The 17,467-nt window shown below is 39.1% G+C and overlaps 1 protein-coding gene across 3 annotated transcripts; it reads left to right on the top strand.

Annotated features, from left to right (window-relative positions):
- The first annotated feature begins 353 nt into the window (after nucleotides 1-353).
- Nucleotides 354-14,959, top strand: LOC122401921 (tyrosine 3-monooxygenase). Of its 3 annotated transcripts, none has more exons than XM_043404344.1 (7): nucleotides 354-788; nucleotides 8,387-8,498; nucleotides 8,717-8,824; nucleotides 9,214-9,273; nucleotides 10,430-11,249; nucleotides 12,251-12,614; nucleotides 13,457-14,959. In XM_043404344.1, exons 1-7 carry the CDS (start codon nucleotides 720-722, stop codon nucleotides 13,619-13,621), a joined length of 1,698 nt encoding a protein of 565 aa, XP_043260279.1. In that variant the 5' UTR covers nucleotides 354-719; the 3' UTR covers nucleotides 13,622-14,959. The 3 variants fall into 3 exon arrangements, with proteins under 3 accessions (XP_043260279.1, XP_043260278.1, XP_043260280.1); XM_043404343.1 differs by having other exon boundaries at nucleotides 8,708-8,824; XM_043404345.1 differs by lacking the exons at nucleotides 8,717-8,824; nucleotides 9,214-9,273.
- Nucleotides 14,960-17,467: the final 2,508 nt, after the last annotated feature.

The raw sequence follows: 17,467 nt of genomic DNA, 5'->3' as shown, positions 1-17,467 counted from the left end.
CGAGTGGATTATGCAACAGAGAGTTAAGAATCGAGAACGATTATCGGGGAGGCGTGTGACCCGGAGGGTCGTACCGAGAATCAGCACCGACACAGGAACGAATCATCGAACTAGCATCTCCGGTGTTCGAAAAGTTGGTGTACGCGATCACTGGAAGCGGAGGTGCTGGAGCGGCGAGGACGCGGTGGTGGTGGCGGCGGCGGCGGCGGCGTTGGTGGTGGCGGTGGCTGCAGCCGATGGACCACCCGAAACGAGGGTGGGGTGGGGGCACCCCTGACCCCGACATTAGCCGGCGGTGAAGGGAGGCAACGTTTATATGCGGCGGCAATCCGCCCCGTAGGCGCATTCGCTCGTACGCTTCGTCCAAAGCGGTCTTAGAGGAGTCACCTGTTGTTATCGTCAGCGTCGTCGCCGTTGTTGTTGTCGTAGCCATCGAAAAACGTCAGACTAACGGATCGAGACACCGGAGGAACACGAACGCCGAAGCTTGGAGTACAGAAGTTACCGGACAGCCAACAGAAGAGAAACATACGCTCGAGGAAGCTGTTTCCGTGGTCGGTGTTTGCCCAGCAACGTAACGTCGTATTACACCGGTGATCCTTCGTCGGTGGACTCAGCAGACGGCAGTGCAAAAGCTCCCCTGACAAACAGGACAGCCCGAAACGCGTGCACCGCGTTCAAGCTCCAAGAGTTTTCGCAAGAAGAACAACACGGCGGATATGATGGCTGTTGCAGCGGCGCAAAAGAACCGCGAAATGTTCGCTATCAAGAAGTCCTACAGCATCGAGGTGAGTACTTTATCGTTCAGTGTCCACGAATGTTACAACAGTTTTTAAATCGTAGGATCGTGCTAAAATAATTTCGTTGCCCGTTCGATCTTGGAACAGTTGGAAGATCCCTGAACTTAGTCATCCTTTTATAGTTTTATTTCATTTAACCACTATCAAATAACACTTGCTAGATTTTAATACTTCAGAGATCTTATTAAACCACAGTTGTGAAATTCAAGTTACACGAGATAGTCTTCCTTTAAACAGATGACACTCGCTAATTTTTCTAAATTTACTATAATTATCTCGGGGATATCGTTGAACTTGTTTAGCTATAGTTTCGTAGACAATTGCGTCGGGAGACGCGAGGTGTTAATCCGCGATAGGGAAACGCGAGAAAGCGCGGGAACTTTGCCGCGCGTTCGAATTGCCAGAATTCTCGCACGTGACGTCGCCATTGCGAATATTCTTCCATGCGTGCAATTATTTCGCTTTCCCCGCTTATTATTAATAACGCGTTACACGACAGCTTTCAAACGCGATCCCTCGGCGTCGGCTGCGAACAAAAATCTCCGCAGATTTCAAACTTTTATCGTTATCGAATGCACGCAAGTGAGACATTTGTGACGTTACACGCAACGAATGCCCGAGTCCCGTTTGTTTTTTAAGCATTGGTTAATATCAGTAGCACGTGGTCGAAAGATGCGTTGTTGTCAGTATGTCGCGAGAAGTAGGTTTCGAAGAGCATCCTCGGAACTTTCTTACACGGAAGAATTCCCCGTCTTGCTTGCCTACGTGACTTTCGTGATAAATATCCGGTATATTTCGTAACAGGTGTAAAAAAAATTACATCTCGCGCTCACGAGCGCTTCGAGTGAAATTCACGAGCTGGAAATGAAGAAGAGACCCGGTATAGAGAAAGTACACGCGATCGGTTATTATCGTGGTTGCGTAATGTTAAATGACCTTGCCGTTACATCGTTTCGCATTGTAGTTCACGTGACCGTTTTGCGAGACGAAAGTTTTCGAGAGCTTCTCGTCGACGTTGAGAAGTTTCAATGAAAAACAATAAAATCCAAGCAACAGAACGCACTGTGACTCGGCGGTGGAAAATCCTGCGACAAGATAGACGCGATCGAGGACAAACGCGCGCGAAAAAATACATTCCAAGGAGAAAGACAGATCGGTCCTGATTTAAGAGAAATTTCCTACCACCAGAATCGAGCAATTTTTTTCTAAATTTCGAGACTCATGAAGAGTGACTTGGACTTTTCGTAAGTTTTTAACAGTTACTTCGACGTCGAGCCTCGAAACTTTCGAGACGAATTCTTATTTTTGAATCGCCCACGGAAGGTCAATAGCTCGTCTCTTTTCGCGGTACGTTTATTAGGCCACGCAATAATGGCTCTCGATCGACGCGTCCTCGAAATAGTAATTGTTTTCTTTCTCATTCACAACGCTCGCGGGAGCTCCGCCTTCGTAACAGGTTCCTTCGCGGCATTAGAATCGCAAGGACGTGTCCCTGTGTTTTTTCACGCGTAACCGGCGTTTTAAAAATCGCACGGTAAAACGGTTTAATTGGCATCCCCGCAAGGACCGTCGGGGAACTTTTTCATTCATGCAATCTCTGATGCGACGCGCGCGGCGACTTGACATTTATTAAAAGATTACGACAGTGTTACGAGCTGAAAAAGAAGATAAACACTTCGAAATATTTTTTTGAAGTCGAGCAAGATGTTGAATTTTTATTCTCAAAATTGTCGCACTGATTATTGCGACAATAATAACAATCATGATGATCGCATTTAAATTCTAAAACAATGTTGACAACATGTAACTGCCTTTAAGACAAATAGAAATTTATTTACAATATTGTTAATTATTTATATTCGTTATAATTAAATTTAATTATGTCATCTTTATATCGTTAAACTTTTATTGAATAATTTTCTTCACTCAGATGATGATACGAATTCGATTGGAAAAATTACATATATAAATTCTTATTTTTTATAATATGAAGAGACGGGGCTAACACTTTTTGTTCAACAATGTTTCACTGTACAACGAGTCACCGTAATAACGTCTATTCTTTTCACTTTCCCCATACATTAGTGCACAAATGAGAGCTTCTCTGTTTAACACCTTCTTGCAACGGATGACGTTGATCGACTGTCAGTCGCTAGTATGCGCAACACATACGAGTATGTCTCCTACTCGACGAGAACAAAACATCAATAGTGATCGACTCGAGATGGTCAATATTCTTGTCTGAATAAAAATATCGAATAACTGGCAAAAGATAAATTTATTTGATATTCGTCAAATAAAACTTAGACGTGCCATAATAACCATAATCTTTTTACTAATGCTGTTGAACACAAGCACTTAATCTGGTTAAAAAGTTCCTTTAAACAGCCTTATATATTCTATGATTAAATTAACAGAGGCAATTACCTCGCAATACTTTTCAATACATGTTGAGTATTATTTAGCAGAATTAAACTAAAAAAAGTTATTATAACAAATTTGTACGCCATAAGTGTGTCAATTAATATATTTATGAAAATGTTATTTTGTTTAAATAATTATTTCCTTAGAACAAAGTAGGAACGTATTGCAACGTATGTATCTCTGTTCATTCCTTTATTAGAGAACACAGAGGAACTCTTCAAGATTTGTTTCAGAAACTATAAAACATTTTTGCAAATAAAGAATGCACATTAGAAAAATTCGAAATATAAAATAGGTAACCAACGTTGCTCATTGAAATACTCTGAATAATACAGATCTTCTTAATAGTTATAAACTGATTTTACATCGTATTCAAAGCTCATCACGATCACGATACTTTCTTTCCTTATAGATCGTAATGTAGAAATTCAACAAATCGATAAGTACAATTTTGAACGTTCTAATGTAAGTTTGTTTCCATAAATATCATGCATAGAAATTTTTCTTTATTTAAAAAATTAAAAAATCGCTGCCTCACGGAGCAAAGTACGTCGGTGAGCGTTCAGCTTATGTCGCGGCGACGGATACTCGCGATTAGTTCCTCCTTCGCGAATAGAAAGGAGCTAGGCGAAGCGCGCGCGACTTTCCGGGAACGAAAAACCCGAATCTTCGCTCGACGACGTGGAATTTCTCAGTTGCGCGTTTCACTGGCGAGAAGCAAAAAGATGCGTGCCCGTCGCGTTCCTGGCTGTTAATCCGTTACTTTCTCCGCATGTCACGAATTCTATGGGCCCGGTGCTTATGGGCCCAAAGTATATTGACGCGCAGTAATTGGGTAAAGTTCGGCCTCGCGACCAGCTGATGAAATTTTGAAAACTCTTGAATCACGCGGCTTCACGAAAACTCCACGGTTTACATAAAAAACGTCTTGGCTGGAAACATTGCTCGCGCAAGACTTGGCACGTCTCTGGCCTCGTATAAGGCAAAGGTTCTGTAATTGTTCATGTACCACTAAGGTAACAATTTGCAATGTAAAGCTTGAAAATAACGTTCCTAGCAGCGATCAACTTAAAACAAATACAACCTAATCGTATCTTTAATCGTGCTTGCCTAACTCGTTTTCTTGTTTCAAAAGTATCGGTGTACTGGTACGATGTGAATTACCATTTAATGTTCAGAATTTTTTTATAAAAAGCTATTACACTGCCGAACAAGACGGATTTATATCGTATCGTGAACATCGCTCGGGGCTATTCTTTTTGTTTTAGTTCCTTGTTGTAGATACGCGGTTTCTGGTATGTTATTGAAAAATCGTGATTCAGGCACGGCCAATGAAACGCCTCTGTTTGTTCACAATGAAACGTTCGTAGATCCGCTCGTGTATTTTCTGTGTAACCACAATGGTAACCGACTGTTAACTCTGAGTCACTCGAACGGAACTCGCGCGCGCGCGCCGGATCTAGATACTGAATCGGATCCAGAATCCGCTACTAGCGTACACGTTCGATCCTTATCAAGTGTGTTCGCGCAAGAGTAACGAGGGATGAAAAATTACCCGACCTTGATCTCGTTCGCTACTTCTACCCTTCTTATAAATATTGCCATTGTTGCTCGATGTAAATTAATTAATAAGGGATCTCTGGTCTTCTTCGACAATGTGATATCGCGTAACAAAAGCGTATAAAAAGTATGTTTATATCTAATGAACGAGTATGATAAAACAAATACGGGCATGGATGATAATATTATGTCGATATAAAAAAATCAATGTCAAAGAGAATGAAAGTATGTAACTAAAAAGTAATATTTTTTTATTCCGTGAGGGAAAGCACGAATGAAATAAACACAATGTTACTGATAGATAGAGCTGGAACTATTCGAACGTTTCTACCCTTTTAAGTATATAAATATAGGTATTCGATTTCTACGAATAAACTTCGAATATCGCTGTTTGATTACTATTATTCCTACTACTTTACATTTACGAAAAAAAGTTGCTTACAGTCGAAAAATAAAAATACGTTTCTCCTTTATCAAAATATTTTCAATAGAGTATCGTTAATAAAATATCTTAAGTAAAAATTGAATATTCGAAAAGAGAAAAATGGAATAAGTAGTCTCAACCCCAAGAGGGTCCCGATGACATGTGCCTGAAAACTGTTCAAGATTAGGTAAACAATTTCTGCGTGTGAAACGCTGAGGATACCCTGTCGCGTTTAATCTGCTCGAGGGACGTGATAACTCGGTCAATTAAAGAATGTGCATAAGTTAATATCTTGGCAACACATAGATTCGTTAAAAAAACGCGTAATTAGTACTAAACACCATCGACGGGAGGTGGTTACGTTAGTAGAGTAGTCATATCGCGTTGCAAAATCAAACGACCTCGGCTCCCGCATGATAATTATGAATATGTTATAAATATGAGAACGAAGTGATTGTAATTCCAATGGCCGAGAGGCGCGGAGAGGCCCTGAACACTGTTCCGAACCCCGTTATTCGCCTTTGGAGGCTCGCCACACGCACGACAACGCCTCTAACCGCTTATAGACGACTTCGATGGTCAATCGTGTGAACACACGATGCATTACGTATACATCGACTATGTTAATTATTCTATTTAAATATCGTGTTTTGCCCGAACCGCCGCATCGATTCCTATCTGACCGAGAGGAAAATTATATTAATGCACCAGATGCATTATGTATGTACACTGATCGCATAACAATCTGTAGCAGTCGCCGTCCTACAACTCCTTTTTTTTTCTTGCCTCCGATTATCACCTTAATAACATTTACCAATAAAGATTTTAATCGAACATCGATGCGTTCCCTTCTAAGCGAATACTCGATTCTCTGATTCAAGGGGAATTTCTAACGTCGATTCGCGCACGTTGCGCTATCTAATCGACCTTGTGATTCTGAACTTGTGTCGCGAATGTCGAATAACTCGTTTCGTTACCCAACCGGCGCGACGGCCGCGGTATCCACTGTGTTTGTAGGTGATTGGTCGCGGAGCACGCATACATGATATAAGTAATAACGTTAAATGACTATGATTTTAATGGCGAAATAATTATCGGCCTTGGGTACATTTGTCACGGATCGTTACGTCGTTTTATCGATAAAAAATCTCAGCGAATATCTCGATCAAGCGCGTAGTTTGCACATGATTCGCCCGAGACGTTGAATAAGTATCTTGAGCAACATTAATAAGGCTATCGATGCATCTACTAGCAGAACCGAGATGAAACATTGTAAGTTTTAATATTTGCTCTTCACGATCAACACCAAAGAGATTTAATTAATTTTTGTTTACTTATTCTGTAATTCATCGTTCAACTCTGATCATTGATTTCTTGACTCATCAGTCGTCATAATTTCGCTTTTTGTATATTCCAAATTCCAAGAGTCGACTTCCTTGTTCGACAACATTCAGTCTTTTTTTTATCGTGTTTAACAAAGTCCATTATCGAAACTAGCAGTATTTTACCAAACGCAGCTCTATAATTACGTGACTAAGGATAATTAATCAGGTGACAAGTCAAAGACGAATCTTATCCCTGAAGGATCAAACCGCCGGGCAAAGTCGAGCATTCTTTCACCGTCTTAATTTATAAATCGACATCAGTTTCAATCTTTCTACGGGATAATCGGTCCGTGATGCAATCATCCGTGCAAAGTCATCGGTCATATATCCGTTCCATTGGCGGAGTACTTGGCCCACTTTGGCGATACGCGTTGTTAAGGGATTACTACACGTTTTCTCTAAACCGTGTCAACCACTTGGAAAATGTAACTGGGTCCCACATTGTGTGCTATTCATGAAAAAGCGGTCGTTAACAATTTGAATGACAGCCGATGCATCTCCTCTTGCGTCAAGCTGTTGCGCTGCGAGATTTCTAATGAGCTTCCCCGCGATCGAGTAGTTTCTGTTCCGATTCAGATGTTTTATCGTTTGCTATATTTTATAGAGTCTCGCGCCTGCTAATATAATAAAAAAAACTCTTTTCTGTATAATAAACAATATTTTTTATATAAAGAGCAATATAAAGAAAACTTATCTGCCAGATACTGCATAATTCTAATCGTATCGGGATTTAACGTAGAGTCACGTACCAAGTTTGACTAATTGTATTTTTAAGTAAATTACATACTAACAACGTTTTATGTTAAGTTATAAAATACATAAAATGTCATTATTACATAAATCTATTTATAGACTCCAAAGTTAGTTGAGCTGAAAACATCGATCGTTTGAACTAGAACTTGATTAGCGTTCAAACGAAAAAAAAAATAAATCTATTTACGGACTCTAAAGTTACTCGAGCTTAGTATGCGTTCCAAAGTTACATTCCATTTGAACAGTCTTAGTTTGAACTAATTTGAACTAGTGTTCAAACAAGAATAAACATAAATATAAGAGTGAGACATAGGCTAAATAGCTCAGATAACTCACCCTATGTAATGGTTTGCTGTCATTTGCCCTTGTCCGTTCAAAAAGCGCATGTCGGAATCTTGCATTACACACTGGACTCACTGATGCACAATTTTCTTTGTCAATTGGGGATGCTTTGTGCTGCTTCTGACAGAAGTCTCCAATTTCCGATCCTTCAACGGCAACCGGAAGCGTGCGACGAAAATTCATTTCCGTGCGTTCGGTTCGTTATAAAAGTTCTACCGGATGCTTTTTGGTAGCCAGTTAGGTCAATTTTGGCTCGTCGCAAAGATCGACTTTGGTATATTGTGTAGTTTCACAATTTAGTATAGATCTCTGTGATGGTAAAACGATAGATTCGAGTTCTTTTTGATAGCATTTCATACATTATTCCAAATATTTTATTATCATGGAATATAAAATGTCAAGTTATCTTTCACATGTTTTAAACATTCGATTGTTCAGATCATTCGATTGATAATTATAAAATTATTCGAACGTTCTCATCCATGTTCGAAAAGTTTTATTCATAGTAGATAGTTAAAGTATTGCACGGAACTAACAAATCTGCGTTTTACAACCTCACTACTGACTCCACCATAAGTAGACCACACCATTTAAAGACCTGTTCTAAGTTTCTGAACCATACATAGCGAGTCTTCGTTAATTTAGAGAATAAGGTTGACGATTCAGCGAAATATTGAAATGCTGGTTTGTCTGTTTAGAATGGGTATCCATCACGACGACGATCTCTCGTGGATGACGCCCGTTTTGAAACGTTGGTTGTGAAACAAACAAAGCAAAGCGTTTTGGAGGAAGCTCGGCAACGAGCGAATGGTAAGTAACAATTCACTATTTTAGATGTGATTGTTTCATTGATATTTTCAATCGACGTTAGCGTTCGATGTTTCTTTGCATTGCATGTACTTTAACACGTCGAAATGTCGCTTCTAGATATAGTTAGTTTTTCTTGTAAATCCAATCAGGCACGTTAATATCGGTGTATATGTATTATTGATGTTGCACGATAATTGTTTTTTTATTAGACTCACAAGCCGATCAGACACTTTGCTCTCAGGATCATTTGAAACACGAAACAGAACTAGTTTCGTCCAGTGACGACGAACAATTGGAAACATTGGCTTGCGCTGCCAAGGATGGAGGTTTGTACTTGCTTCGAAAATTTTCTTACGCTGATATTTTTATCAACGAAGACGTCGATACATGAAGAAGTTACGCTTATTAAAACAAATACTCAAACACATAATACAAATTTGAGTTATTGATTCCTGTAAACAAATTGTTACAAGATAAAATTGGTCCCCTTTCAAGAACAAAAGTAAATTCATGTCACATAATTGTGTTAGATTGAGTTTCTACATTGTTTTTAATATGGACCATCAAATAATGGTTAACATAAAATACTAATGGCGTGACTTTTAAATTTACATTTCCGTTAATGTATCGCGTCTTCTTGTCCAGAAATCAGTAGTGCAATAGAGTTTTGGTTGTTGCATTTGGCATGAGCACGCAATTTGTCTTTGACTTGCAGAAGCGAAAGCAGAAATTTCATCGGACAGTGATGGCAAAGCAGATGATGATTATGATAATGGTAAGTGTGATCGCTCTCTTTCGATATAAGTGAGAAATCAGGTTAAATCGTAAATTTTTGCGTCGAGAACCAGGGCGACGGAAATCCTCGATGATGCAGGCCATCAGTAGGGTTCATGGAATAGAGATGGAGTAAATGGAGAGTGAAACAACCCCTATTGTAGAGGCTATATGTCTGACCAAGTGCTTTTCTGACAATTGGCTGAATTACGCGAAAGATCTTTTTCCTTTTCCCAAAGATCTCTGCCTTTTCTTTTCTCGCCCTTTCGACGCCTTTCTCAATCCACTTTGCGCATTCGGAATCGTATTAACTGGAGACCCCTTTCCCCAGTTCTCGGACGTCTTCGTACGTTCGCGATAAATATATAACACGGTTATTCCTTTTTTGCCTTGTTCGTCTTTGCTCGCGGACCTGGCACGTCCGTGGGCGACGATAAAAGGTATTTCATTCTTTCTCTGCCACCTCGGTTGCGCTGCAGTCCATACAAAGGTGCCCGGGAATAGACATTTCGCGGAAATGGACTTTGAATTGCTCGATTATTAACGTCCACTGAAATCACTTAGCACTTCGAAATGTCGCCTGAGAACGTGGAAAGAATACTTAAGAAGCTCACGACGTTCTTTCTTTGGTCTTATTTTCTGGACAATCAGGGCACGTTAAGTGCATTAATAGTTAAAAATGAAATAGAATGAAAGCAAAATCTTCTTTTCCTCTTTGATTACTTCGTAACAGTAATAAGCAGCCAATTGAAATTAGTTGATATTTAGAATAGTAACAAATACAGTAGGAGATAAATGTAAAAAATGTCATAATAGAACAAAGTGTTGTATTTATTAGATAGGAGTCTGTTTTCCTTTTACTTAAATTATTATGACATATTACATAACATATTTATTTATAAAAACGTTGTCTGTTTTCCTAAAGAATGTCCAATCCAACCATTTTAGCTAAATGTGTATTTCTAGAGAGAAAAATAGGCATACATCGTATAACACTTTGGACACTACTGGACATTATCTTCAGCCTATAAATTAAAATAGCGTTATAAATAAAAGAAAAAATTCACATTTCCCAGCAATATAATACACCTGACTAGTTTGATTATTCGATAATTACGAAAAATTACAAATTCTATTAATACTTTAACTTCTTTCAGACTCTGGATTAACCGAGGAGGAAGTGGTGCTAGCAAAGACCATAGCTGAGAGCCCCGAAAGCGAGCACACTGTGCAAAAGGCAGCGCTGATTCTGCGCCTACGCGAAGGAATCGGTTCCCTAGCGAGGATCCTGAAGACGATCGAGAACTTTAAGGGCACGGTGACCCACGTAGAGTCCCGTCCCTCTAGGAAAGAGGGCCTCCAGTTCGACGTCCTCGTTAAGGTCGACATGACCAAACACAGCTTGTTGCAATTGATCCGAAATCTGCGTCAAAGCGCCGCGTTGGACGGCGTCACTTTGCTCGCGGACAATTCTGTTAGCATTAAGGATCCCTGGTTTCCCCGTCACGCTTCCGATCTTGACAACTGCAACCATTTGATGACCAAATACGAGCCGGATCTGGACATGAATCATCCCGGTTTCGCCGACAAAGAATACCGCGCGCGCAGGAAGGTGATCGCCGAAATCGCGTTCGCCTACAAGTACGGAGACCCGATTCCCAGCATTCCTTACACCGAAACGGAGAACGAGACCTGGTCCCGCGTGTTCAAGACCGTCGAGGACCTGGTCCCCAAGCACGCCTGCGTCGAGTATCAGCGAGTATTCAAGAAACTGCAAGAGGAGAAGATTTTCGAAGTCCATCGCATACCGCAGTTGCAAGAGGTCGGCGATTTCTTGAAGAAGAATACCGGATTCACTCTGCGACCCGCAGCTGGACTGCTCACTGCCAGAGACTTCTTGTCGAGTCTCGCTTTCAGAGTGTTCCAGAGTACCCAATATGTTCGTCATATCAACAGTCCGTACCACACGCCGGAACCGTAAGTATTTTAATTTCTACCGTTTAAACGCGTTACAAAAGAGTTCTGTAACCTCTCAATTATTTTCAGTATTTTATTTCTTTAAGAAGGCGCCCCCTTTAATTTTTATAGAAGCAACCCGTATTTATATATGTATAGGGGACAAAAACAAAATTTCATGTTGATAGTATTCTTTGGAAAAACAGAGAAAGTTCGTTTTTGAGAAAACAAACTATAGAGAACATTATTTTACTAAATATGTCTCTCTTGGTTGTGAATTGTCTAGTTGTTTTGGTTTGAATATTGTTAACGACAAAATGTTGTGGTAACACTGGTTTTAATATGAAATAAAATAAACGAAAAACTAGGTAGTATATGCAGAATTCAGTGTTTTTGTTCGAATCTGTGTTGTAATTGGTGTTCGAAGGATTCGTAGCAAGCGACATAGGACAATCGATATTGCGTTATGACGAGAGCAGACTCTCGTTACACAGAGTACGATGATAATAGAGTTACTCTGCCCCTCTAAGCTCGTAATGGAGCTCTAATTGGCTTTTAACGACACGATGGCGTTGATAATTCAGTTTCACAGTTGCGAACTCATTCCTCCACGGAAGTGGCTTCCGTGTCCAACAGATTTTGAGAACAATTAAAAGTATTTTGCGCGAAAAATTAATTGATACGGTTCAAACTAAACGATCACCGTAGCAAGGAAAATCTTTCAATTTTGTTATATATCGTATTAACCGAATTTACTGTTCCTTCTTCATGCATTGGAAGCCAACGTTCCTTATTTTTATTCTTCCTATATTTTTGAAGCTTCATTACGAGGCAGTATTTCCAAAAAAACAATGTAACTATATTACTGTGATTAGCATAGAAATGAAAGTTGTTCATTTATTCTAGTTTCACGCCAACATTCGACCTTGCCATTTGCCTTATTCTCGTGAACTTGAATAAATGACCACTTTACAGTGCAAAGTCATGAGTTTAATTTAATTCCTTGTTTCTCTCGGTTACAGAGATTGCATCCACGAATTGTTAGGACATATGCCGTTGTTGGCCGATCCAAGCTTCGCTCAATTCTCTCAAGAGATCGGGTTGGCTTCGCTGGGTGCTTCTGACGAGGAAATCGAGAAGTTGTCGACCATCTACTGGTTCACAGTCGAATTCGGTCTGTGCAAGGAAGGTCAAGAGGTGAAAGCTTACGGCGCTGGACTTTTGTCAGCTTACGGAGAACTGCTCCATTCGTTGAGTGACAAATGCGAGCACCGACCGTTCGAGCCGATGACCACAGCTGTTCAGAAGTATCAAGATCAAGAATACCAGCCGATATATTACGTCGCGGAGAGCTTCGAGGACGCCAAAGAGAAGTTCCGTCGCTGGGTAAGTACAGTTCGATATTGGAGACTTTAACGCCAGATGTACCGCGCACTACCGCCATTACCGTTTCTACGCCAATCGTCACGGGAACTTTTAAGAGGAAAACTATAAACTATTTAATTTGTCCATATTAATACGGTTAATAGATCTTTTAGAAAACAATTGTATAAAGAAATTTACTGAAATATTAATACGATTACTGAGAAAAAATGGAAATAGAAAAATGAAATTTATTTTTTGTTTGCGAAAAAGTAAATGAATTTACCTAATTTACAAACCCTAAAAATTGGGTATATATTTGAGTTACTATTAATAGAAAATTATTGGACACAGCAATTTCAAACTTTGAATATACATTTATTTATATTTTTCTAAGTTATACGAAGTTTCTCGATTATATATAAATAATTATATCAATATATCGATGATCTAGCTTTTGTCCTAATAACAGGAACAAATGTCAAAAAAATTGTTATCGTGCACGAATGCGGCTATTATCTGTACCATACTAAGTAGAAATGTTTGTAAACTCAAAAAATGATAGTACCTAAAATACAAAAATTCCTTCTTATTAAATTTTTTAGCCCTTGCAAGCAGTAACGATATCGCGTTAATTTTGGTTCGAACAATTTAACTATATAAACCAGTTTGAGAAAGAATTTATTATGACTGAAAACTGAAGTTTTAAACGTAACTTTGTTGCATATCGATTCGTTAAGTCCGATAACTTGGACGACTGTCGTTAACACCGGTTTACGTCACTCTGTAAATTACCTTCATTACACGTTCGCTCGGATAAAGATTATCAAGGACGATCTTAATGATTTCTTCGTTTCTCCTTTCAGGTGTCTACCATGAGCCGACCTTTCGAGGTGAGGTATGACCCGCACACGCAACGAGTCGAAGTTCTCGACACCGTCGACAGGCTGGAGAATCTCGTGTCTCAGCTGAATACCGAAATGACCCATCTTACGAACGCCATCAACAAAATTAAGAAGTCCTTCGCGTAAGAACGAGGAGGATCCATCTCCGTGACACGATACGGTTATTCCTTTCGCGAAGCATCTTGCTCGGTTCTCGACGTTTTCTCGGTACGCTCGAATCGAGACTTTTCAATTGGTTCCACTTTCGCGCGTTCCCGCCATTAATGATAATTTAAAAACGGAGAAGAAGAACAGGCTCGAAATATCGGCAGGACTGTCGCGCGAAAAGACGAGTCACAAATATTTATCCGAAAATACGTCGAGGTTTACGTAGGCCCGGTGATTGCGCGTCACTTCATCTTTATCATTCCTCGTTTGCATCGAATCGTTCTCACTGTGTGTATAAAGTCGTCCATTCGTGTAGTCGCGCGCATGCGCAAGCTAAGCAAAATGTCCGTTCGAAGCGGACTCGGGGCGTATGCGTGCGCGGACCAAATCGATCGCTCGTATTTCGCGTGATGCGAGCACGTAATAAGTTAATTCTGCTCCTCGTTTTATTTATTGAATTTTGCGTTCTCGAACGTCCGCACACGCACGACATTTACTTTTTAAACAAATAAAAATCGATTATCGGAGATTCTCTGCGCGTCCAAGGTATTATATCGCGCTCAACAATTGCGTCAGGGTTATCTTCTTTCATTGGAAACGAATCGTGCGACCTGCACCGCTTTGAACGAAAACGCACCGCGCATGTACGCGTATTTTTTTTACGTTGTACGTATCGTATTACATTTTTATTCTATTGCACTACATATTGTTATCATTAGTTTAGATGTAGAGTAGTTTTGTGATTGCGTACCAATTTGCTGCACGTAGGCAAACGATGACACTCCACCGCGATAGAACGTTACCTGTGTGTCGTGTTCACTTAGATCAGCTGTATAGTGAGACGGCTAGTATTACAAGGCAATGTATGTAGATTATTCTCGATAAGTATTGTATTAACGAAACCCGTGTTCTTTGGGAAACACGCTCGTCTTTGACGAACGAAAGAATTTAATTATTTTACAGAATTACTTTACACTTTCTGGTTTCAATCTCGCGTACGATAACAGAAGTAGAGACAAGAGGCTCGCGTAGTTTCCCGAGAGATTTGTTAGTATTCACGAAAAGCTTCGATAAGGAAGTGACAAAGTGTCGCATTAGAGACGCACTGTCTACACTGGCGTGTAGCGAGAGTCCTTGCTTGTGCACCCTGCACTCTTCCCGTAGCTAACTCGTACCAAATACATTCCTGCGTTCACGTTAATGCACGCGCCATTTTTTGCGCTTATTTGTAGAAACGGTCGGCGCGTACCCTAGATTTCCTTTGTATTATATTGTAAAGTACTCAAAGCATAATAAAAATCCAAGATATGAATCTTACAAGTTGCATTCGTTTACACTTCCCGTTCAAACATTATTTTATATAAAGAAACACAGCATATTTGGAATACTTGTTTAAAGTGAATACAAAATTACCTGAAAATATGAGAACGATCAAAATATTTGAAGTAAAATATTTCCTAAAATAATAGTTTTTGTAGACGATGTACGATATTTTTTTTAATATAACCGACAGTTTAAAAAATAGTTCAGTTTTAGATCACTCGCGCAATATGGCAATATAAGAAATCATAATGTTGATTAATATTATGTACGAATTTGTATTATCAGTTGCGATTGAATAAGATTATATCTAATCGTACACTACACACTATGTGTTTAGCGTATAATACAAATTTCGATATTGTAAAGCCATTCCGTTAGTGCCCTGAAGGCAATGGGGCCCTAAGGCCTTTAACGACACTAATAAAGTAAGTGACCCACCGTCTTGGGTGCAAAAATCAGAAGTAACAGCGCACCAATCAGAAAAAAGAAATCTTCTGATTGGCTGGCGGCTGACACTTCAAGTTACATTTAAGCCGCCGTATTTTGTAATTTTGGCCAGACGTACAACAGACGTAATTTGGACGTAATTGGAACTTTGGCAGCACAGAACGTGCAACGCTGGTCCTTCGAGTAAAGTCGGCACTTGACGTGCAAGCTCACCAAAAGCTTCAAGATCTTACGATCACCACAAGCCCCAACACTCTGCATACATGATTATATCTGAATTTGTATAAGTAGATATGTAATTATATAATACTTGTACTTGCATCGTAATATATTTTATTACTGTTAGGGAATAATCTTCCTATAAGTTGGCGGATGCATGAGTGTATTTTGTACTTGTAATTCCTGTTGTTGGCAACGGGGTGTATGTATGTATGTATGTATGACGGAAGAGTAGAGGAGTCGAAAGTGGCGTAAAACGTAAAAATAAAAATGGTGAATAAGTATTAAAAAGAATCCAGATGAATTAGAAGAATATTACTTATGAGACAATCGATAAGTAGTCGATACCGGAATCGCGAGCCAAGATCCGCCAGTGGGGAGAATCCCCTCCTCTGAGATACGAATCCACGAACAACGCGAAATTCGGCAGCCGCGATCAGGAAGATTAACGAGCGATACGAAAGAGGGAGAGACGAGTGAGACTTCAATTTATTATTATCTTATATTTTTTTAACTTATAATAAACTAACATCTAATCTTGTAACACTTAAACTGTTTATTTTTGTTAATCACGTTATTCGGTTTAATAAAGTATTATTTATGTTTATCAAAGATAACAATGAAATCAGAACTATATTAGAACCACGTGCCAGCGCAACAGATTATGGGCCCAGAGACACGCTCTGCTACATGAGATATAGAACGTAACTAATAAGAATCGTGGAAAAGAAAAAATAAAAACTAATAAAAATAAATAAAAAAATTAAAAAACGAGCTGCAGTCATGGAAAATTTGTATTTAATAAGGAGATGTGTCTTTCAAATTTGCCAAAAGTGTAACAAAATATATGCAAAGTATATTCAAAAATAATTTATAATGACTCTTTAAAATAAAGAAGCGTTGTATACTCTGTGTTTAACATTAGTCGTTCTCACGTACTTTAGTTTTCAAATTTTTAATATCCTCATGTATTTCGAAACTTATTACATGATAAAGCAATTGGCACTTTAAAAAATCTCTTGCATGGCAAGTGGAAGAGCAAGATGACTTTATGAATTCACATGCGAAGCCCAACAACTAAACTAACAATAAGATTGAGAGTCCACTTAAGGGGGGAGTCCCATATGAGACCTCAAAAATATCAATTTTTTTTTTTATTCATTTTTTGAAAGTATTAATCTTTAAGAATGTTAAATTTTAAGAGATAAATGTCAAGTATTGTGGATTGTAGAACATTTTTTGTATAGTCCTCGCGGTAATTACCGAAGTCATTGCTTCGGGTGATTACCATGTACAGCCCAGACATTATTGTTTCGAAAGGTTTACGACAGGGTCAAGAGACATCTGCTGTTATTAAAAGTTGAAATTTGAGCGTTTTTGTCATCTAGGTGGCAATATTCTGGAAGGAATTCTATATGGAGCTGAGATTGATGAGTATGATCTTGCAGACTTTAAATGCGTTTCTCTCGAAACGTTACTTTCTTAACTGCCGTAGATAAAATCTCAAAAACTATACCTTCGATTGCTTTGAAATTTTTACCCGTTATTCCACATACTAACAGTTCTCGCCCGTATCAAAATCAAATTGTTATAATGAGTTTATCATATCTTTTTTATTAAAAAGTTGCAAAAGAAACGACGAAATTTTGCAATTTTTACTTTAAGCTTTTACCATTTTGTCAATTTGCAACATAGATTAATTATTTTGGTACGGGCGATAACTGTAAACCTACAGAATAAAAATCTTTTTGACTTTTTTGATTTAGTCAACCTTGGTAGAGCTGCAACATCTACGCCAGTGTTTAAACACATGTTTACTGCGGACGTGATAACAAC

This window comes from Colletes gigas, unplaced genomic scaffold (genome assembly GCF_013123115.1).
Source record: "Colletes gigas isolate AHSC1104 unplaced genomic scaffold, ASM1312311v1 Colletes_gigas_Sc00030, whole genome shotgun sequence".
NCBI lineage: Eukaryota > Metazoa > Arthropoda > Insecta > Hymenoptera > Colletidae > Colletes > Colletes gigas.
The sequence above is the reverse complement of the archived record's forward strand: the minus strand, read 5'-3'. Positions and strand labels throughout refer to the sequence as shown.